Here is a 22,344-nt window from a genome sequence, read left to right as displayed (position 1 = left end):
CAAATGCCRTGCCCGTGCAGGACTTTGCACACCAAAGCAGAGTTGGGACCTGTTCCTATTTCCCAGCAGAGCCAGCTACACRTCTGATGTGCAGCACCAGACTCACTAGAGCTGCTGACTGAGGTTCCTGATGTGGTAGCTTCAAATACAGGTTCAAAGAGAAAGTATCTTTCTCCTCCAGTACAGTATCAAAGGAGAATGGCATCTCACCAATTTAATGATGGGGGGAAGTAGAGCGTAAACAATCTCTGATCACCAGAAGTTCAGGTGTTTTCAGTGGAGATGCTGATGGTCTTGAAAGCCGCCGTAGAATAGCATCACCACCATGGGAGAGAAAGCAGGCCAGGCCAGCATCCGTCCGTCCCTGAGGTGGTGGGGCAGCACAACACCCGGGAGCATGCCCAGGACGAGGAACAGTGCAGTGAGCTCTTGGCATAGTGTTCTCTGTGACCCAGGGTCTTTGTTCCTCTCGTGCTGTTGTAACTCCTGCCTCTGTGCCAATGGCTTCCAGAACGCAGAGGAAAACTCTCGCATCTCAATCACCTTCTTCCGACTCTTCCGCGTGATGCGTCTTGTGAARCTCCTGAGCCGAGGGGAGGGCATCCGGACTCTGCTTTGGACCTTCATCAAGTCCTTCCAGGTATTCCTTTACTTATCTCTGAGTATATGTAGAATACCTAATTCTTTTTCCTCTTCATTGCCCCTCAAAGAGGGATTTCCCATAAGTGGAAGTGCCTGAGTACAAAGGATGCTCATCAGTCCTGTGCGTAGAAGCGACATATGGCATGAATGAGACTCAAGTAAACGGGGCTTATGGTGGATCACTGCATGGGTATGAGTTTCATCTTAAAGTATGAGTAAGTGCCTGAGACCTTTCTGAACAGTTTTGATAGTTCAGTTCAGCTCARTTACAGTCTGTAACCCCATCAACTGTTTTTTTCCATTGTAGTTGTATTTTATATCTGTTATTGTAGGTGAAATTTACATCTGAGGGGAAGACTTGGGTCTCAATTAAATTTCTCTTAAGCCTTGTTTTGAGGATTTCCAGTGAATATTAGAGGTGTGTTGCCCCTGTGCTTCATTCAGAAGAATTTCATCTTTTCTGCCCTACACCTTTGGCCTTGGTAACAATGCCAAGCTATTAAATTACTGCTTCTTTTGCCCTGGAGGCAGCTGAATTTTGGTGGTAGGTAAAGTATCAGAGCAGATAGGGGAAGGGGAAGGAGACCAGACTGGATAAGAATTACCACCTCTGTGGGGGGRAAAAAAGCAAGAGATATCTGCTTGCTACAAATATTGCTTTCAAACCATCCAGGAGTGGCACAATGTATAGAAAAATGGTAGTGAGAAATGAAGCATGGCATGTTTCTGCATTTTACAAATATTTGACCTGGACTTACTGGGCCAGCACAGCCTAGATGTTAGCTGAGGCAGTGTCAGAGAAAATACAGTACGGTGATACAAATGGTGATCTAAACATATGAAAAGATGCAGGACAAGCCACTAGACAAAAGCATAAAAGACTAACTTGCCAAACACAGAAGTCATAAAACACAAAACATTCCTCAATTCAGGCTTTAAATGGTTGATAGCATTTTTACTGAATCAAATGGTAACAGAACTGATCTGAACTTTAAAACTTAWACTTCACCAGCCACAACACAAACTGGCACCAAAGCCTGCTGTGCTGTAGATCACCATGACTTCTGTCTCTGTCAGTGGGAGTAGCACATGTTTACACCAGGGATCAAATTTGGACTCTTTCCAGTGCAGCTCTCAGGTCTTCTTGGTAGCCATACGACTGGGCTGATGTAAAGRACTTTCATTTTTCCCACTCCTTGACTACCAAAGCAGTAAGGATGTAGTATTGCACGGTAGTTTTTGACACATCTGCACCATGTGCAACTTTTTCCATTGCTTATATGGTTGCTAACTTTCAGGTAGTTATTCGAGCAGCTCCAGTGGAACTGTTTTGGCAGAGTGTGTAGGAATGAGGTGCACTTGGCAAAGCTCAGTCATCCCTGATGTAGGGGCAGAGTCACACTTCCTAGCGCCTTCATCCCCTCCCCTTGCCCCTGGCTCCTCCAGTCGCTTGAGCAACAACAGCTCACTTTAATCCTGAGCTCCACTTGTCCCAGTTCTTGGCTGGAGAGGACGTGGTGGATGGGAAGGAGTGTGCTTCCCTCCAGTGACCTTCAGACCTCTTTGATTGGAGAATTGGTCTCTCTTAGKCAGGGCTAAAGGGTGATGGGAGAAAGTGCCAAGGGATGTATCTTCCACAAAGGAGAGGGAAAAAAAAGCACTGCAAGCAAGTGCCTTTTCCCTTGAAAGCCTTTAGCTGTTTATAACACGGTGTTCTCTGCTGAAGGCTCCTCCTCTTGCAATTGCTTCTAGGTTGCTTTCATAGCTAAGAATAGCCACAGTGCAGAACTCTTAACTCAGCCACTCCCACTGTCAAAATCTAGGATCTCTGTGGACTTTTTTGTCTGGCACAGGCTTTTCTCTGTGTCCCCACATGCTTCTAGGAAGTGTATTTCTTCTTACAGGACAGCTTAATAAGCAATGAACTTGTGCAGGAATTCAGATCTCATTGCAACTACCAAGTGCCCTGTGCATGATGTGCAATCCATACGACTTGAGGCACTGATCAGAGGAGTGTGTGGTGGGAAAAATGCTCAGCGGGGTTTCCGCCTGAAGAGTTGGCGACAGAGACCAGACTGGCGAGTGGGAGGAGTAGGAAGTGAGAGGGGTGCTGAGAGCAAGGCTAGGCCGTGGGAATGAAAAGAACGAGTAAAACCAGAGAAAGACAGAGCTGGAGGAGGACAAAGTTAGAAGAGTGGAGTATGGGACATGGTGAGCTGAAGGGAGCATGAGGAATAAGAAGTAGAGATGAGTAAGGTGCATCAGGAGAGAGGAGTGGGCTGAGCAGAAAAAAAGTGGAAGGAAAGTAGAGAGCCAGGAGGGATGACAGTTTTCCAATGCCTGTGTGAAAGCTGGACAAACTCTGAGGTTTATGACCTTTATGTTCTGTCTGGATGCTATCCTGGGAAATCTTCTGAGGTCCTGTGTGACTGAAGTCCAGAACGGATTGTCACAAAACGCATGCAGCCAAACTCTAAGCTGGTTTATATCCATGGACATTGTGGGATAACCATACAGATTTGTCTGGCCATAAAACACAGAGGAATCTCTCAGTCTTAAGATGATGTTTGCAGGCATTGTTTAAAAGTTTAAATTTGGGGCATTTTAATATTCAGATTTCTTTGAGACGATTTCTGCAGGTCTTAGTCAAATTCAGATGGTGGTCAGTGAAAATTATTCYTGAATTCTTCCCGTGGGATTTTACCCTATTGAAATTTAACATAAACTTGGAATGTGTAAATAATCTCAGATAAAAACAAAATTTAATATTGTGGGCATTTGATACTTCATGAAGCAGGGTGTCCAAAATCCAGACCAGGGAGAGTGCTCACATTATCAGGATGAATTACCATGCATATCCATGCATTACCTCTGAAGTAAGGTCTGAAAATCTGTGGTCAGAGCACAGAGTAGAAAGTTCCTTCTGGAAAGCCCAAGCTTGTGAGATCCACAGTTGTGCCCTTCATTCCTGCTAGTGGTGGAGGAAGCTGATAGCATTCAACATTTTGTTGATTGCACTGGCCTCTTCCTTACAAGCCAGCACTGCGTATCAGGGCTCTGCATTTACTCTTCAGCAGCTGATCACAGACACCTAGTGCATTGTAGGCACCATCACAAGCATCTAGTGCTGAACAGGGACTGGAGCTGGTGCTGCTGCAAGTACTTAGGATGGTACCAGCCATTGAACTTGGATCTTAACAGCTGTCGCATTTTTCATTCCACCAGACTGGATCCAGAAAAAATCACAGGCAAGTCATTGCCGTTAGTCACAGAGTAATACCTATTACAACAGTTTTCTGTTGTTGATAAAGAGCTGTGGATACTGCCTGTGCCATCACTTTCCCTGTTCTGTCATGGGCAGGATTGATTTGAAGGAGGCAGAGCCACACCACCACAAGTGCGAACAGAGTCAGATCCTTTCTGGGCTGGGTGGCAGCAGGGTGGTGGCAGAGAGGGTAAGCAAATGTGGGCCTGTAGAGGCATCTAGCGGCCACCTGGCTAAATTACAAACTCCAAGTTTTGGGGCTGCCTCAACCCACATTGCCAAAGCCAGGAGCATATGCTCCAGTGTGGCAAGTTCAGAGGAGACACAGTGCTCTTTCTCTTTCTTTTTTTTTTCTTTTTTTCATTTCTAGGCTCTCCCCTATGTGGCTCTTTTAATAGTGATGTTGTTCTTCATCTATGCTGTGATTGGGATGCAGGTAAGTGATACTAAGGCGCTCAACTGTTTCTAACAGGGGAAGTCACCAGATCAATGTATGGTGGTAAGGACTTATTATAATGTTTTCTCCCACTAATGTAACAAGGTGACTTATCTTGACTGGCAACATGTCTGCGTATGGGCTTCAAACAGGAACACAATATACACCAGCAAAACCAAATTGAATCCCATTTAATAGCAGAACATAATAACATAATAAAAGCAACATGCCAACCCTCCACACTCCCAAAGGAATGCACAGCAGCTGTAGCAAAGGTGATTTACTGGCTTGCTCATTGGCTCAAAGTAGTTGGTTTAGTGGGCTCATGGCCATGCCATATTGAACAAACCTCATTTTTCTCTTACATCACTTTTGCACTGGTATAATTCCAGTGAGTTATAAAGAGCAGCTTTTGATTTACACTCATGAAAGCAAATATGGGATCAGACTTAGTGTACCAATTCTCTATGTTTGTGCCAGTTCTTCAGAAAGCTGCATCAATACAATATCCTATTRAGCTGGCAAAAATGAACTTGGAAGCAGCCTGAGCATTCACCTGTGCAAGGAACTGATGTCGTGTATGGACCATTAAAGAAAGCACGTGATGTAGGCACAGTTTGTGACAGTTCCAGTCTCATTTACTGTGCTGCCTTTCAAACTACACTTCACTTTCCACTTCCATATTAATCAAAGATATCAGAGAAGTCAGCCATCTGGGACCAGAGACCAAAGTATAGAAAGGCATGTCATAATTACTTCCAGAGGTCTTTAAATATGACAGGCTTCTTGGTTTTACAATGCAGACAGAATTTTTAACAATGTTCATTTGACCTCTGTGACCATTTTTTTTGTTTCCTGTTACTAAAATCAGATCTTTTTACAGACTGCTATTTACTCTTCCTCAGTTTGAAAAATAAAGCTAATCATTTCTTGAATTATCATAGATATGGGGCCATATCATTTGGCCCCAGTAGCTGCAGCTGTCATTTAATCTACCAGACTCATACTTTAAACTTGCTGGTTTTGCTTTAATACCTAACTAGCTCAAATAGCCAAGATCTTGACAGGATTACCTATGCCATATAGAAAATCACTTGAGAGTATTACGTAGGTGTTATGTAGCTAAAGAAAGCATTAAAGATGGCTTCCAAGCACCTACCTAGCTTCAGTTTCTAATGATCCTATCACTACCAAGGCTAGATGTATGATTCTGTAATTCTATTCCATGTTCTGTGAACTAGTTCTCAGTTGACTATTTAATCCTGGATTTAGATTCAAACCTCTGTTTTAACCATTTCAGCAGCCTGAAGGTCATCTAGCTCTCAGTCATGTTGAAGTAGATTACATACTAGTTTATTAGATCACTTTCTACCATCTTTTCATTGACAAAAACAGGAGTTCTTAATCTTCTCTCATTTCTTAGAGTCTGCAGACCTGTCCTCATCACTTTTTGTCCTCATGGCATTTCAGATATTTAGTGTGCTGCTCTCTTGAACATACTAACACATGAAGTTCCCTCACACATAGGGACACGTAGGAAAGAAGATCCTTCTCTGCTCTTTTAAGCAGCACCCTTAAATGCCTAGATGTACCAGATCTGATGTCAGCATACAAATTTTGCATGTAAAGGAGACCTACCACTTTATCTCAGCTGCTCCCCTGGCATGGAACATAATAACATTCAAGCCTTGCTACCTAGTGTGCCCAAGTGCAAAAATAAAAACTGATGTTGATGGATAAGGCTACTAATATGATAGTCCAAGAGGCACAGGTCGAAGAGGCCAAGAGACAGGAATCTCTGCCTGCAGCTCTTTATGGCTGGCTAACATGAAACACCCSTATTAGCTGTTGCCAGTGCATCATGTGTGAGGGAAGCCACAGGGTCAAAAGGACAATCACAGACTTCCAGCATGGGGAGTTTCCTTGCCTACGCTTGCCTGAAATCAAAAACATGGGCTGCCTCAGCTCAAGCTTCCTCTGAGCATTTAAACTGTCTTCCTGRTCCTCCTCAATGCAGCTGGAGCTGTCACTGCTATCCAAAGAGGGGCTGGGGAAGGCCCATACGTCCAAGAACAACCCCCGCAGAAAGTTTTCCATGTACAGACACTCCCTCCTGTCCCTGTGCTTCACTCCATGTTGCTATTCGTCTTGGGGTGCTAATTACTGGTGACATTTGCTTGAAAGGAAGGTCGGTGTTTTCTCAGAGCTGCTGTGTTTCTGCTGCTCATTTTGGCTATGAGATTACAGCTCTCAGTCCTTGAGATCTCTGTCAGATTGCTATCGATGGGAAATAAATAGTCCTGACTACTATTGTCCTGATTATGTTGTGCAGAGACTTTTCTGCTAGGGAAGGCTTATTAAGTTCTTAGTCTCAATGCCCATAAATACAAAAGCCATAGAAGACTTTGTTAAAGTCTCCTGAAACTCTCCTGCTCTGGAGACTTTACATCTCAGAGCACGTTCCCAAAAGGTGTGCCCATCATTGTAGGCTTTGTCTAGTGACTAGGTGAACTGTACTTGGTGCAGCAATGGTTGGCTGGACACAGAAGGAAGTTGTAAGCCATCTTTATGGATTTCTGTAAGCCATTTCTATGGATTTAGGGAAAGGGCTGTTAGATTCTAAGTTAAAATTTGGAATAGTCAAGGGATGGGGCACAGATAATCCCAAGTAAAAAGTAAAAATCCCAAGTGAAAACCCCAAGCAGAAATAGCTTTGTTCTGAGAAATGCCTTGATGCACAACTGCTGAAGTAAAAAGAAAGAATTTGAATTTGTCTTATACAGTGCCTTAAGCTGTTACCATCTCTTTGTACCGAAGACCAAATTCACTGCAGCCCCATAATTCTTGAGTTGCCTTCTCTGCAAAAGCATTGCCTCTTCAGAGCACCTCAAAACAACACACAAGACACCAGCCTTCTTCAGTTCCACAGGGCAGACCCACTGCTTTCAGTGGCATTGTGAGGCCTTTAAGTCAGATCTTCTCCTTCATATGCCTCTCTTCTTTACGTCACTAACCTTTGTCCCTGATTTCATCTGTTYTGTTATTTTCTTGAATTGCTCCATTTGCTTTTCCTCTGGGCAAATCTAGTCATCATCTTTGCACTGCTGCATTCTTGGGGGCTCTAAAACACCTCCTGGTGACAAAAACAGTTCCTAGAGGTGCAGGCAGTTGGATAATCTCCAGATCCAAGGCAATGTACTTTACATTGTTTTTGGAAGATGCAGGGCATCCTAAAGCATTGGAAGCTCAAGGTTTTGCAGCTGATGGTCTTTTGCTATGATTTCCTGCTCATGAAGACAGATAAGCAATGAGGGRAAAAAAGCCTTTCTTTCTGTGTTAACTTATTTCAGCTGGACCCCATCCCTATCTAAGTGTCTGTTAAAATAAGACCCTGTATCACCTATTCACAGTGTATGAAATAAGGAAGGATGTGTTGTTTAAACAAGAGATGCTTCTTGTTACAGTGTGAGTGCTTTGCTGATGATAAAGTACAAGCAAGGGAACTAACAGTGAATATGAAAGACCAGTGGAAATGTTTTGTAAGTGACAAGCAGATCCTGTTATATATCAAATCCCCTGAGTCAGAGTGAAATGAAGAGCTACAAGTGACAAGAGGTTTGGGGTTTTTGCAAGGCTAACCTGAAAAGACCTCTGCTTTCTGCCAGGTGTTTGGTAAAATTGCGCTGAATGATACAACAGAAATCAACCGCAACAACAACTTCCAGACCTTCCCCCAGGCAGTGTTGCTGCTTTTCAGGTGGGTGTCTGACAGTTCTGGATAGTGTCAGTCTGGGAGTACTATTCCTTTGCTCTTGGACACAGCTTATCTGCTTCTACTATGTCATGCTCATGAGGTAAGTAAAAACATGCACCATAGTAGTAGCCTAGGAGTTACGTCGAATGAAACAACTGGTCTGTTAACCCTCACACCTGCCAGCTGACACAGGCCAATACCCACTGTCCCAGGAGGGAAGCARTTCCTCCTACTGAGAAGGAAGGTGGCCAGTTTTTCAGCTCTCTCAAATGTTGATACTCATCATTAAGTACTCCTTTCTTTTAAATCCAGTCAATATGACTTGCTGTTTATTGTAGCAGGGAAAAGAACATGRACCCTGCTTGTGCCTTGGTGTGGCCATGCCTAGCTTAGCTTAGCCTACCATTGTGCTCCAGTTGTGGCTAGGTGTGCCAGGACCAGGAAAGGGKGCTGAAGAGAAAAGAGAGAAGGGTTGGGAGTTGGCAGGAATTCAGCACTCTCCTCTTGTTTGCAAGGAGGGGGGAGCAAGGGAAAGGAGAAGGACTAATATCAGAGAAACTAGGTTTCCCCTTCCATTTAGCATCATGTAAGGCATAGCCACCTCACATGAGTCTCCATGACTCTGGCGGGCTGGAGCATGACAGCCCCATACCCAGACTAGACAGAGTAAGTAAGGAACAACACATTGACAAYGACAACAAAGCCAAAGAGAGTAGTAACCAATGTATGTCACAGCTAGGCCATCCCTCTTCCTTGATAGGCCTAGCTTGTTCTTAATTGACCTCAGTGGCAAAATTCCCATTAACGTTCATGGCAACAGGAGCARCTTGCTGATGTACCAGTCCCTCCTCTCTCAAATGGAAGGTGACTGTTGACTTGACTTGCCCTTTGCTCTGCCCAGGTGTGCCACTGGTGAAGCCTGGCAGGAAATCATGCTGGCATGTCTCCCAGACAAAAAGTGCGATCCAGAATCAGAACCGGCCAACTCTACAGAAGCTGATCACTCCTGTGGGAGCAGCTTCGCTGTCTTCTATTTCATCAGCTTCTACATGCTCTGTGCCTTCCTGGTGAGTCTGTATTAGCAACCTAAATGTGCCCTGTGTTGGACTGACCCTGAGCCTCRGTGTTGCACAGCAGAAAAATTATCTCAAACATAGGAAATCTCCCCATCACGTCTTTCCCATGAGAGCACTCCCTTGATCACTGCAATTTCTGCCTCTCTTTAGAACTCTGRGGGATGCTCTGCTTCCAGTCTCAATTCTTTGTGCACAGCAAAGGAATGTTCTTCCCCCCTCCCCCTCGATGAGAAAACCAAATTAGAGTGTTGTGGGCTGTGCTGAGGCTAGCAACGCCTCAGCCACACTTCCCACCTTCCCTCCTACCATCCTTCTGCCAGCTGAGCAGGTTTTTCTTCCTCTGCCAGCAGCAATGACTGTGAGAATACACATATCCCACTTGCATTTGCTCAGTGTTGGCAGTGCGGCATTGCTCAGAGCTTGAGCACATGCTCTGCAGCTGGCATCAGTGTGCAAAACTCTCCCAATGAACAGCAGAAACATTTTAAAAGGCTTGGTCTTGGGCCAGGAGAAAGGACTTCTATCTCAGGCYCACTGCTTTTAGAACATAAATCCCAGGTGTCCCCCACCATAGCGCATTCTTCTAGGAAAAGACATAGGTAAATAAAATGCCATCACAGCATGTCTGAGAAGTCAGCAAACTTGAGCCACATCCATTCAGTTGGGAGGAGAAAGATAAGATCAGCTGATAAATCCTGCCTCTAGGATCTTCTCATTTAAAATGGAACTGGCATGGGGGAACAGAGAAATCCCCCCCACACACAAAGGGCTTCACAGTTTTGTGAGTCGAAGTCCAAACTTTGAACTGGGGACGTGGTGAAGTCTGTTGTTACCTGCCTAATCCATTAAATCACCTCTATCCTTGTTTGCAGATCATCAATCTTTTTGTAGCTGTTATAATGGATAACTTTGATTACCTGACACGAGACTGGTCAATTTTAGGACCACACCACCTGGATGAGTTTAAAAGGATCTGGGCAGAGTATGACCCTGAAGCCAAGTAAGTAACCCACCAGGAATACCAGTACTTCTCAGGAGAACAGGCCTGTTTTTTTCTAGTCTCTAGATGCACTGCAGTCAGTGCCATGTTCCTCCTGCAGGAACCACTTTCTCTCTGCAAGAAACCTAAAACAGATACCTCTGTAAGGTATTGCTGGTGAATCCAGTGGCCAGCAGAGCTAGGATACACACAGAAATCTCAGCATCCGGGCTGCATCTTTACCTGACAGGACCCTGTTTCACCTTCAGTCTGGAGTGGGGGGTGRATACAGGTTGTTTAGGAAGGGGACAGTAGGAAATTTAGAGGAGGTCAGAGGGTTGTTTTATTGTGGTATGTGTTGGAAGTATATTGAATCCAAGTTGTGAATGTTCTGTTTGGCTTTCTGCTCACAGTAGAGCTGCTATGCTCAAATCTCCATTTTGTAACATGTCATATGGGCYCATCATAACTTGTAGCTTCACATGACTGCATTACATGGTCTGCACRCTTATTCACATCAGCAGACCTGGAAAATTTAAAGTTACACAAAAATAAACAGAATAAGTCACACAAAAGCTTAACTGACATCTGTCAGTACATGCTCTCTTTGAGGCATGCTTAGGCTTAAAGTGCATTTACATCCCTGTGGCATTATGGTATAAATGACAATTGCTATTATAAAGACCCCTTAATACTGCAAAACTGTGGAAAGAGATCTTAGTGTAAACTGAAAGCAGATCTCTTTGGTTCTGGATCTGTAGACAGTGTCAAGATTAATTTGGGCTCAGGCTCTGCAGGATGYGATCCTGTGTCATATTATCAGAGTGGTATTTAAATGGGAACCTTTCTTCGCATCTGTAGTGACTGTCCAGAAAAATTTTCAATAGGAGATAAGCAGAACATCTTAATAAGTACGTTTCTTACTAACAAAACACATGCCAGTATTTGTGCTTGTTTGAAGACAGAACTACAGTGGCTGGAGTTACATAATAGATAACCCCTCACTCCAGACGACATCTTGTTCCTTCCCATCCATAAATGCGCATTTTTTTCCTCTTCCTTATCAATGCCCCATGTCTAAGGCTCCAGCTCTGGCTCTGGTAGCTCTCCTCTCACCATGAGARAATTCTCATTTTGGAAAGCCATTTACAAAATTTGGAAGAAATCATACTGCTCCTCCTAGKTGTGTTTATGGAGGCAATTCAAGACTTCATTTCACACTGGCTCCAATGACAGCCAGAAGCATAAACAAGAATCAAAAGATAGTGGCTCAGGGCTATTCATCTGGGAAGTAAAGCACCAAGAAAAAAAAAGAAACCCTCTGCACTTTGTAAATGTTAAGCCCTAAGGCTAGCAGGTGCACAGGCAGCCACAGATATAGAATAGGTCAGAGGCAGGGAGACAACCCCAGAGTGCTAGTTTGTGCACTTTGGATCCATAGCATTCAAAACACTGAAGTCAGTTATTGCAAGTATTGACTTGTGTTTGACTGACCGGTGTGTTTTTTGTACTAGTAGGAGTTCTGTGAGTATTGGGCAAATCCTGAGGACACAAGAGGCCTGAAATACTCCTACAGGCTATGTCTAGGTTACAGAGACTGGCAGTATGGGTCTGGAAAGACCTCAGTGATACTTCTGGCTACATCTGCACTCTGCAGAGAAATCAGCAGGTTGTTAAGGATGTGACCCTCATCTTGCTTTTTTCCTCAGGGGACGGATCAAGCACTTGGATGTGGTGACACTGCTCCGGCGGATTCAGCCACCCCTGGGCTTTGGGAAGCTCTGTCCTCATCGAGTAGCTTGCAAAGTAAGGCACAGTGTGGCCCAGGGAAGGCTGGGAGYCAGAAGCAGCAAAATACCAAGCAGGGGCCTTTTATTACTAATCCAGAGTGTAAGATCCAGGCAATCTTGATGCACAGCCTCTATACTTCCCCGCGAGCTGCTACGCAGACTGCTGCTTAGCGCACACAACAGACCCCTTGCAAGGCAAGGCCCAGCAGCTCCAAAAGTGTGAGGCCCCCGTAGACATTTAGGGATGTGCCTTTGGAAAGCTGAGTTGAAAGCTGAGCCAGTGATGCATGAAGCAGTGTGTGCTGCCCCAGCGTGGGAAAGCTGGGAATAGCACGTGTTTGAACCCAGCTTATCTCCAGTCTGCACTGCTCCCCTGCTCCTTTCGGCTGGTAATAACGTGGTGGAGGGCCCTCTACTCTGTGACAGGCAGGTCTTCCTGCACCGTTAAGGCAGCACTGGCTATATCAGCACTGGCTGTGTCTAGCTAGGAGGGTGTTCATATAATTCTAGCTCTCTGATAACAAGYGTTGTGTCAACTGCATGTGTTTGTGGTATCAAACACACATACCAAAAAGCCAGATTAGGACAGATAACAGGGCAAGTAAAAATATCTCCAAGATTTCCTTTGTATAAAGTAATAAACCAGAAATGTAATATTAGCTCTTGTTCTTTCTTAAATAGATAGAAACYGAATAGCAAAGTGAACAAAGTATTAAAATAAAGGAGGAACAAAGGCAGATTTTCAGTGAAAATGTCTTATTAATTTTTTGGGCTGTGAGATCCCAGCTAACGAAAAGAGCTAACTCTAGTGAATGACATGTTTATAACCTTTGTGCTTCCTTCCCTTGAGCTTCCTCATTCATCACCTCACAAGTCTCAGAGTTTGTATGTGACTTTTGTAGATGGTTTGTATAAATCTCAGCGCAATATACAAATGCTGGGACCTCTACACAAAAATATATGCCTTCYGCAGCCTGCTGCCTATCCATTTTAGTCTACTATCTAGCTATCTTCTGTCTCTTTTGTCAATCTAAACAATCCAGTTCAAATCCCACAGTCCATTAAAGCACTAGTAGTGACAGGGAATGAGAACCTCCAGTTTTGTGCTGAATCAGGCCCATTGCATGAAAGTGGTAGCAGACAGAGCTCTAACAAAATCAACCCCTTAAAGCACAAACCAAGTCCCTGGTGTCTCTTACCTCCTGAGACAGAAGTATGGATGTAAGRTCTGGTGACTTTACTACATTTTACTTCAGACAGATGTCATTGGTCTTGTGGAAGTTCCCCTGAAGCTGCACGGTCCTTGGCACTCGCTCTCTGTCCTACATGGCTTTGCAAAATGACTGCAGGGCAGACACAACTCTACTGTAAAAGGAAGAGAGAGTATAGGTGGAGAAAACAGACAAACTTTCAGGTTCAGCTAGTCCACCTTGATCCAGTCTGTCAGCTATTTCAGTGAAAGATACYAATTCTCTGTTTAAATACATTTGCACCAGACATAGCTTTAGTGCAGAGGAGTTTGCGAAGTGTCTTGTGAGATGTGAAGAAATCAGTTTGCTCCTGATAAGAATGAAAGGAGTCATTTAAAAGCCAAATGATTTGAGAAGTGGAATAACTTCTGTCTGTAAAATGCACTGTGGGCAAATGACCTCTGGCCACTGGGGAAAATAAAGGCTAGAAAGTGATACTCATATTGAAAAAAATGGACTCTTTAGCAATGGAAGACAGACCCCAGGGCAAACTCATGCCATGGCTGGGACAAGTGGTGGATGCAACAAGTCCTTTTATTATTTAACCAAATCTACAGGCCATGGAGGCACAGGTATGAGGGATGACAGGTCTGGAGGGCGTTGTGAGAGAGAAGAAGGAGCATTTTTTCAGTCCATGTATTGGTGGTGTGATTGTTCTGTTTTTTGTCCTTACTCCACAGCGCCTTGTCTCCATGAATATGCCACTGAATAGTGATGGGACTGTCATGTTCAATGCTACTCTCTTTGCATTGGTCAGAACAGCACTGAGGATCAAGACAGAAGGTAATATAACCTTGCTGACTGCAAGGTACACTTGCAGTACCTGAATGATGTCCACRCCAACATGTGCTGAGCTGGAATGTAACATAATGACATCTTGTGTAAAAGCCTTCCAGTTACTCATATGCAGCACATAGTACAAAAAGCAGAGTAAATATATTTGGAAGAATAATATCTTCTAGGAAGAGAACAGTGTTTCCAGCTGAGTGTTATCTAGAAAGCTGGTGCTTCCCATGGTATCATCACAGATTACCAATCATGTTCTTTATGATGGTCTGGAATTCAAAAGCTTCACACCGACTGTCTGGTCAAAGCAGAAGAAGGGAGAGGGGCAGAGAAGCCTTCCCTTGTGCAAATTGACTGCAGAGCTGTGCAGCTTTTTAAAAGCAGTCTTTACCACTAATCTGCCAGTCCATGGGAGGCAGAAAGCTTAGACCAGAGGGYCTCATCTCATTAAAATTCCTCCTGTGCTTCCATTAGCAGATGTTAACATCACATTTTAGTGACAATGTTATTGTAGGTCTAAGGACATATGGGAAGCCAAGGGCATAGAGACTGTGAGTATCTTTTCATAGACAAGAGGATAGAGTTAGGGAAAGCAGACAAGCTTTTGAGCTCAGCTTTTCACCAYTGGTAAACTCTGCACATTACCTGCTATAGTGAAATATATTGGCCCGGAGCCTAGACTTGGCTTCACATATTAATAACATAGTTTACAGAGTATATAGAGTTGTGATTCACAGTTAAACATCTCTGCCTCAGGAGTGGCTGCATTACATTTAGGCATAGGAAAGTAGAGGCTAGCAGAAGCCTAGCTTACCAYGCCAGAATTATACTGACAGCTGAGCCCCAAAAAGGTGGCAAAATTAAAAAATGCATTTAAGGAACTGGATGTTGTGCTAAGCATAATTTGACCACAGCAAAAGTGGCTCTCCTGAGAAAAAAGCCAGCCTCARCCTCTGCAGCACATCTTGTGTCTTAGATGAAACAGAGGCCCAAAAGGGATTGGATCTTCTCTGTCTTAGCCTCAAACTCTGATTCATTGCCARTGACCTCCTGTGAAACCATCTGAAGCCTCAAACTGCCTCCCTTCTTGCCTTAGCAGCATCTTATAAGTAGTTAGGGCAAGAGTTTGGGATCAGCTCTTCTGAGTCAAATTTCTGGCTTTGATGCTGTCTAGCTGTTTCATCCTCAACAATTTACTTAGTCTCTCCATTTTCACTTAATTGTATTAAGAGAGCTGCTGGCACACTCTCTGGCATGCAGAGCCCTGTGCAACACACTGAGGAGCCTTAATGCTTGGGGTACTATAAGAAAAGCTACAGGAACAGCAGATCTGGGAGGGGAAGACAGTAGTTTAGTATACCTAGAGAGAGGAGGGCACTTCAAGTGTAAGGGGTTTAAATGTATGTGAATCAAGAAATTAAAATGAAGATGAGCAGCTTGGGAAGAAAAGGGCRCTTTGAAAGAAAGGATATAAAATGAATCTGCTCCACTCTCAGAGGAGTAATGTGGCTGGATTAATGCTCCATCAGCTTAGAGCCTCTAGGAGAAAACAAATAATATCTAAATTCAGACAGTAACATAAAAGACTTGTTACCTCTTATACTGTTGCTTTGAGAATAAACAAGAATATCCTGAGACTGCCCTGTCAGTCAGATAGTGAAGGTCTTGCAGATTCTTTGAGTGCTTTCTTAGAGTACTGCRCAGGCTCTCTCCAAGGCAGACTCTTGGCACTATGTAAAGAAGTTGACATATGCTGGGATTCAGKGAATGCAGTGAGTAACTCTTGGGAAGGACTGAAAGCAGACTCAAGTCTTCAGAGTTCTTTACCACCRATTGTTTCTCTTCTCTTGATAGTAGTTTCCTGGTAACGGACTTTTATTATCATCATATTTAACCTTCACTGGATCTCAACTAAAATTTGGAACTATTGAATGAGATCACTGCTTTTTAGAGAAAGTTGCRCTGCTGTTCTGTTGTTCTTGGCTGCTGGAGGCAAACACTCAGTAACACAGTATCAGCAAATACCTACCAGTCACCTTCCTACCCTTAGATGACTAGATATACTTAGGAAGAAGACTTCTTGCTTTGAGGAAGATTTAGCAATGGTCAGAGCTATCTTTGCCCAAAACCTTCTACTGCTGAAAAAGCTCTGCTATTTTCCTCCTCAGATTGTTGTGCCAGACATGYGAAATCGCTCCTCAGCAGGGACTGGCTTGATTCTGTCTCTGATGATTTTCACCCTGCAGGTAACTTAGAGCAAGCCAATGAAGAGCTGAGAGCAATAATTAAGAAAATCTGGAAGCGCACCAGTATGAAGCTGTTGGACCAGGTGGTGCCCCCCGCAGGTGGTGAGTGCAGGATGCTGTCGTGGTCTGCGAAATTTCTCTGTCCTTTCTTCTACCTGACATGTCCTACTGCACCCTGGACTCATCAGGTGGAATGTGGGGTACATGCTTTCTCCTTCAAGCTGTAACCTGTTCACTTGGCTGGATATTTCATCAGGTTGAGAACTGTTTCTGCTAGTAATAACCAGAACATGAYGCTCTTACTGCTGAGAAATCAGGGAAGGAAGAAAGGGGTTCTAAATAGGAGTTAGAAAACTTAATTCCTAGATCTGACCCAGTCATGGGCACTTGCTCCCCTGGATGTTGCCCAGTAGGTGCTGTGGACAAAGGAYGCAAGCAGAGCTGAGTAGCTCCAGAGAAGATGTGGATTTAATTAATGCATGTTAGAAATTGGCCTTTCACTCAAGTGTGYAACCCCTTCTCATAACCCCTTTGTAATTACCAAAACTACCTTTTCTGTAGCAAAACTACTTTCTACTATGATACCTGTCAAAGACTTACAGACCTGGGGCCAATCCTCAGCCACTCTGAATTGGTATAACTGACTGTTYCTATGCAGCATCCCTGATGAGTCATAATCACAAAGCCTTTGGGCTCTTCCTTCTCCAGGCTTCTTGGGAGCCAGGATGCAGCCAGTGTGATTTTCACTGACCTTCCAGGGGGCTACAGGGGCTGTAGCACAAAACAACTCTTGGCAGATAATTGATGTTTGTAATCAGATCCTGAAGCCTTGCTCAGCCCACTCTGAAGTCAGTGGACACCGTGTCTTATAAAATTTTTAGTGGGTTGGGGATTTGGAGAAGATGGGAGAGTTACCTGGGTAAAAGCTAAGTGCATATTTTGGCTCCTTGACAGTTTGTGTTGAGTGAGAGGACTCACTCAGGAGCAAGAACTGGGCAATGATTCCATTCCTGGGGGTGGAGGGTGACCATTTTGGTCCTATCGCACCCGTGCTACACACAATCCAACCAAGTTTTAGGACAGAGGAGGGTCAGATTATGTCTGGGGCAGATGGTCAGTCACATGCCATTAGTGAGCCCAAACTCTGAGTATGCGTTTACCCTAGGCTGTCATGAGACAGAGGAGCATGTGTTAACCCATACTGGGAGGCTGCTGCTATAACAAAGTCCTATATAGTAAACCAGTACTAGAGACTGCAAAGATTAGGAGACCCTTCATCATAACCAAGGTGCATCCACAGGTACATAACTGTAGGKGTTCTCTGTTAGCAGTCTATCCAAGTGCCATTGGCCCCTCTCTTCCTGAGTACTCTCAGCAAGCTCTGGCTGTGGAATAATCACTTCCTTCAGCCCCACATACTGATACCACGAAAAACAAAGAAGTACTGTGGTGCCTAAAGGTTCTGCTTTGAATTGTAAGTCTCACATTAGCAAATTCTCTGCTTAAAATCAGTTGATTATTTTGGTTTTTTTTTTTTTTTTTTTTTTTGGACATACCCCTTTTCAGATGACGAGGTGACTGTTGGGAAGTTCTATGCCACTTTCCTAATCCAAGAGTATTTCCGGAAATTCAAGAAACGTAAAGAACAGGGCCTAGTGGGCAAGCCCTCCCAGCGCAACGCACTCTCCCTGCAGGTGAAAAATGGGCCAGGGATGGGCAGGGGTGGTGCAGTTGAGGCATTTGAATCTGCTTCCCTCTCAACCATTCTGGGAGCTGCAGTGGGCATTCCCCACTGGAAAGGAACTTGCAGGCACCTTCAATTCAATCCCTCTGAATAAGTATTTATCTACCACAGACCATATACCTTAGCTCTGGAGGTGAAATGTACCAATGAGTTTATATATATTGTTTAGTGATCAGCTGATAACATTTGAAACTTGGGTTCCCTTTGGAAAGCTGGTATGAAGTGTCTGGAAGACATTTATTACCATATTCATTACATCCCTTTTGAGGAGAGTCACTGTAACTGTGAACTGTGGGTAAAGGAGAGTATATTGCCAAGAGGCTAAATTAGTTTAAAAGCAAGAAGGATATCTGGATGCCAAGGCATCATAGTCCACTGGACAGGACATCAGACTCTAATACCCACACTGCTACAAGATTGTTGAGTGGACTACTAGGCTGTCCAAAAGAATGAGAAAGTCCCATTGATTATACAGGCTGTACCATTTCAGTCCCTCAGTTGTAGATTAAGGAAGAAGTGTGACACTGGAATTCCAGCAAAATAAAATGTGTTGTGATACGAATACAGGATGCTGTAAAAGAGGTTTTAACACACCCTCAGCATACCTCCCTGGGTTGACTTCCTTATTGAYTGATATCCTTTCCAGTCAATATGGGATTTGAGGACTGTTCAAATCCAGATGCCAGAAGTTGAGCTATTGAATCCGTATTTAAGCTCCTGACTAAAAAGAACAGATTTTCAGAGGCACTGASTACATGGTTCAGCTGAAACTGTCGATGCTGTAGGGTTTCTGGCTGTGGATCTGAGAACCCAAAGCTGACTGCACAGAAGCTTGCTTAGTCAGGCCTGTAGATTTATGCCTATGTCCTGCAGTTATGCAACCAGGTGACTAGCAATGAGCATTCCTGGGTTGGATTGTCGGTGCCTTCAAAAATTGTGTGGCTAGGAACAAGTCACCTAAAGTCTTTGCAAGCTACTAAGAGCCTTTCCATCTCTAAGCTGCAAATGAGGGAACAGAATTTGTTGCAGCTTTACCAGGATCTGAGAATGCTGTATTAAATAAAATGGCCTCACAGTGCTTGGGAAGAAATAACACTGCTTTTATTTCTCATATACCCACTCGGAGATATGAAGCTGTACAGTTTGCCGTTTTGCAGGCTGGTCTGCGCACACTTCATGACATCGGGCCGGAGATCCGACGAGCAATCTCTGGAGATCTGACAGCTGAAGAGGAGCTAGATAAGGCGATGAAAGAAGCTGTTTCTGCTGCCTCTGAAGATGATATCTTCCGGGTAGGMGCTGAACAAGTTTACATACTGAAGATAGACCTGTTGCTTAGCTCAATGAGTGCAACACACTGTTTTATACAYGTTGTATTTCAGCGGACCTCTCTTTCTTGTTTTCTAGACCATACTGGAAAGCACACTAGTAGACTCAAGGTGCTAGGTCCTGAGGATCTTATGTGGGTTTTATCACTTTTTCTTCTCAATGGAAGTTTCCCTTACATAAAACCTAAATAAAATTAGAGTGAGAATGGCCAGATGTGGTCAAAGAAGAACARCTCAGTTCAGCTTCATCTTCCCATCCACAGAACATGAGCCAGGCACACACCAGTGTTTTGTTCACGCTTTTTTTCAGTGGCCCAAGAAGTTTCCTTTCAAAAACTACCACAGAACCTAATAGAGTTCCTGTGGTCCTGRAGGAAATTTCCTGAATAAGTTACCTAAATCTTCTCTTTTTTACTTCATCTTTATCTCTTCTAATTGGCTCCTGGTAATATTTTCTGCTGTTCTTTGGCATTTTCCCCCTTCAAATATTTACAGAAAATTACTGTCTGTCCCTTTTGCTACTGACCATGTAGACAGTACAGAAAAYTCTGTTTCATGCATTCCTCCAGGTGATTAATCATTTCTAGTGTTCTTCTCATACCCTCTCATGTATAGACACTGTTTTGCAACTGCATTGTGAAGACTAGACAGCAGTAACCTGGTTATTGCACCCCTACCCACTCCTGCCAGGGCTGGTGGGAGCTGTAGAGATACCCTTGCCTCACATATGCACCTGTCCATTGCTCTAAAGCCAGTTCTCTGAARTATTTCAGAAAGGTAGTGCTTTCTCGGTGTGTCTGTCCCAGGCCTCTCTGGCAGAGAAGTCCATGCACTTTAACTTCTAGTAGAGAGAGCACCAGTGCCATAATGCAAAAATTTGTTCTTCACATTTTCTTTTCCCCCTGAAACAGGTTCAGCAACAAATACCAGCCCCTTGCAAATCTTCTCATTTACAAAAGGAAATTTGTTTCTTTTTCCCTGACAGAGAGCTGGCGGCTTGTTTGGAAACCATGTCAGCTATTACCAAAGTGATGGCAGGAGCGCATTTCCCCAGACATTCACCACACAGCGACCTTTGCACATCAATAAGTCTGGCAACAACCAGGGAGATACTGAGTCTCCATCCCATGAGAAGCTGGTAGATTCCACTTTCACTCCYAGCAGCTACTCATCTTCAGGCTCCAATGCCAACATCAACAAYGCCAACAACACTGCCCTGTGCCGCTTCCCCAGCCCACCCAGCTACCCCAGCACTGTCAGCACAGTAGAAGGCCATGGCACCCCCTTGTCACCCACTATACGTGTGCAGGAGGCTTCTTGGAAACTACCCTCCAAAAGGTAAGCTTCATAGCAGAGAGTGGGCTGAGGGACCAGGGAAAGGAACATGCATGGCAGTGCCAGAGCACTGTTGCTAAAGTCACCCAGCAGCTAAAATCACCCATCAGCTTGAAACAAGAGAAGGCATTGCCCTGCTGGCAGCCTGAATTGAGCTTTCTGGTTCTCCACTTGTGCCAAAGACCATGGTGCAACAAATATGCACTAGCTGACCACTGGGAAGAAGCAGCACATAACACCCTCACTGACCAACACATTTGATCTCCTTGAGCTTTTTCATGAAGAAACCTTTGTAAGAACCAAAGACAGCCTTCCTTCACCGCAGGGAGATGTTTTATGTACTGGTAATTAAAAGAAAAAGAAACCCAACAGGGAGTTTTAAGGAAGTCATTCTTTTTTTTCCTCCAGGGGGTCACCAAAGGCATTCTGGGAGGAGGATTGCAAGGATTTCAGAAATGCAACACTATGTAAAGCAAAGAAAATATTCTTCTCAGAACAGCTTTGGGGCTGAAAAACAAATCTGCACGCAGATGAGTAAAATGACAGAAGCAACATTTCCAGCACTGGACATTTTTTTAACCCTTCCAGTAACTGTGGGAGGGAGCTGGAAATTTGTTTTCAGTGCAGACAGTGGGCAATGTGAGAAAGTGGAGGAATGCTGCCATAAGAAAAGAAAAAAAAAAAGATAATAAGATGGTGAAAAATCAGTGGGTGCAAAATACTTGAGTGAAGAATGCTGTGGCTTTTCCATTCCCTGCCTTCCGTAGGGAGGCCAGGGGAGTTACATAGCATGTATTAGTATTTGTTACCTGTTGCTGACCGTGCTGATGTGACACTGCTAACATGGTTTTGTTCTCTTTCCTTTCTTCCCTGGCCATGTTCCTTGAACTAGGACACATTACTATGAAACACTGGGATGGTATGTATTTTCTCTCATGCTGTGATACTCTCCAGGTGTAAGATCCATTGTTTCTCCCATTGACAGTTCAAATGGTGTCAGTTCTTGGTGTCAGTAGGACTGAAAAAGAAGCAATGTTCTCCATAACATCTCCAGAAAATACTCCTGTCTTGGGTTCTTTTTACCCACAGGCAGATAATGATGTGTAGTCTTTTAGGTTTCTAGCTGGGCTCACACACCTAGGCACAGTCTGATCACAGCACAGGAAGTGTTCCTTGGTGTGTTTGTACAAAAAATCTGTATGTTTTGGCTAAACATAGACTGATGAACAGGAGGAGCTGCCACTTACTGAGTTGTTCTTTCTGCACCTCAGCTGTTTTAATTGCTTCCCATCTCAGCAGGAAGATTACTGCAGCACTCTCCTTCRAACCATTCGGTACCATGCTCCCAGTGCTTTTTGACTGAATTAAATGAGAAAATAATATTTCCTGTTCTGTCCCTGAAAGATGCAAAAACCTGCCACACTGCTGCCTTCWGAGAATGCTAGTAATAGACTGAAATTGGCTCCAGTACCTTCATGCTGGTGTTTCTAAGATTCAAGCTTCCATTTTTATTCTGCTGCTCACAAACCTCAAACTCAGAGTGAAATGAAATACAAGATCCTGGAATGTAAAACAGAGGAACAAGAAGAAGAAAGACAGGGAATTAAGGGCTCTTATGCTTAAGAATTTGAACAGATCCTACTGAGTTCAATGGAAGCTCTCTACAATTAGTGATGAGAAAAAAAGAACAAAAGATGGATAAGTCAGCAATGA

General features: G+C 43.9%; 1 protein-coding gene across 3 annotated transcripts in view; it reads left to right on the top strand.

Annotated features, from left to right (window-relative positions):
- CACNA1C (calcium voltage-gated channel subunit alpha1 C) overlaps window positions 1-22,344 on the top strand; it is a 493,339-nt gene that overhangs the window by 459,432 nt on the left and 11,563 nt on the right. For 2 of the 3 annotated variants that reach the window (XM_085324021.1, XM_085324020.1), the window contains exons 33-44: window positions 512-640; window positions 4,278-4,343; window positions 8,009-8,100; window positions 8,999-9,164; window positions 10,046-10,173; window positions 11,862-11,958; window positions 13,873-13,975; window positions 16,225-16,326; window positions 17,791-17,918; window positions 19,111-19,260; window positions 20,282-20,634; window positions 21,524-21,550. In XM_085324021.1, the coding sequence (XP_085180147.1) occupies window positions 512-640; window positions 4,278-4,343; window positions 8,009-8,100; window positions 8,999-9,164; window positions 10,046-10,173; window positions 11,862-11,958; window positions 13,873-13,975; window positions 16,225-16,326; window positions 17,791-17,918; window positions 19,111-19,260; window positions 20,282-20,634; window positions 21,524-21,550 (1,541 nt within the window). The remainder of the gene's footprint in view (window positions 1-511; window positions 641-4,277; window positions 4,344-8,008; window positions 8,101-8,998; window positions 9,165-10,045; window positions 10,174-11,861; window positions 11,959-13,872; window positions 13,976-16,224; window positions 16,327-17,790; window positions 17,919-19,110; window positions 19,261-20,281; window positions 20,635-21,523; window positions 21,551-22,344) is intronic. The other variant, XM_085324022.1, reaches the window with a different exon arrangement.

The sequence above is a fragment of the Rhea americana genome, unplaced genomic scaffold, assembly GCF_003343005.1.
Source record: "Rhea americana isolate MKP2758 unplaced genomic scaffold, rheAme1 scaffold_9, whole genome shotgun sequence".
Taxonomy (NCBI): domain Eukaryota; kingdom Metazoa; phylum Chordata; class Aves; order Rheiformes; family Rheidae; genus Rhea; species Rhea americana.
The sequence above is the reverse complement of the archived record's forward strand: the minus strand, read 5'-3'. Positions and strand labels throughout refer to the sequence as shown.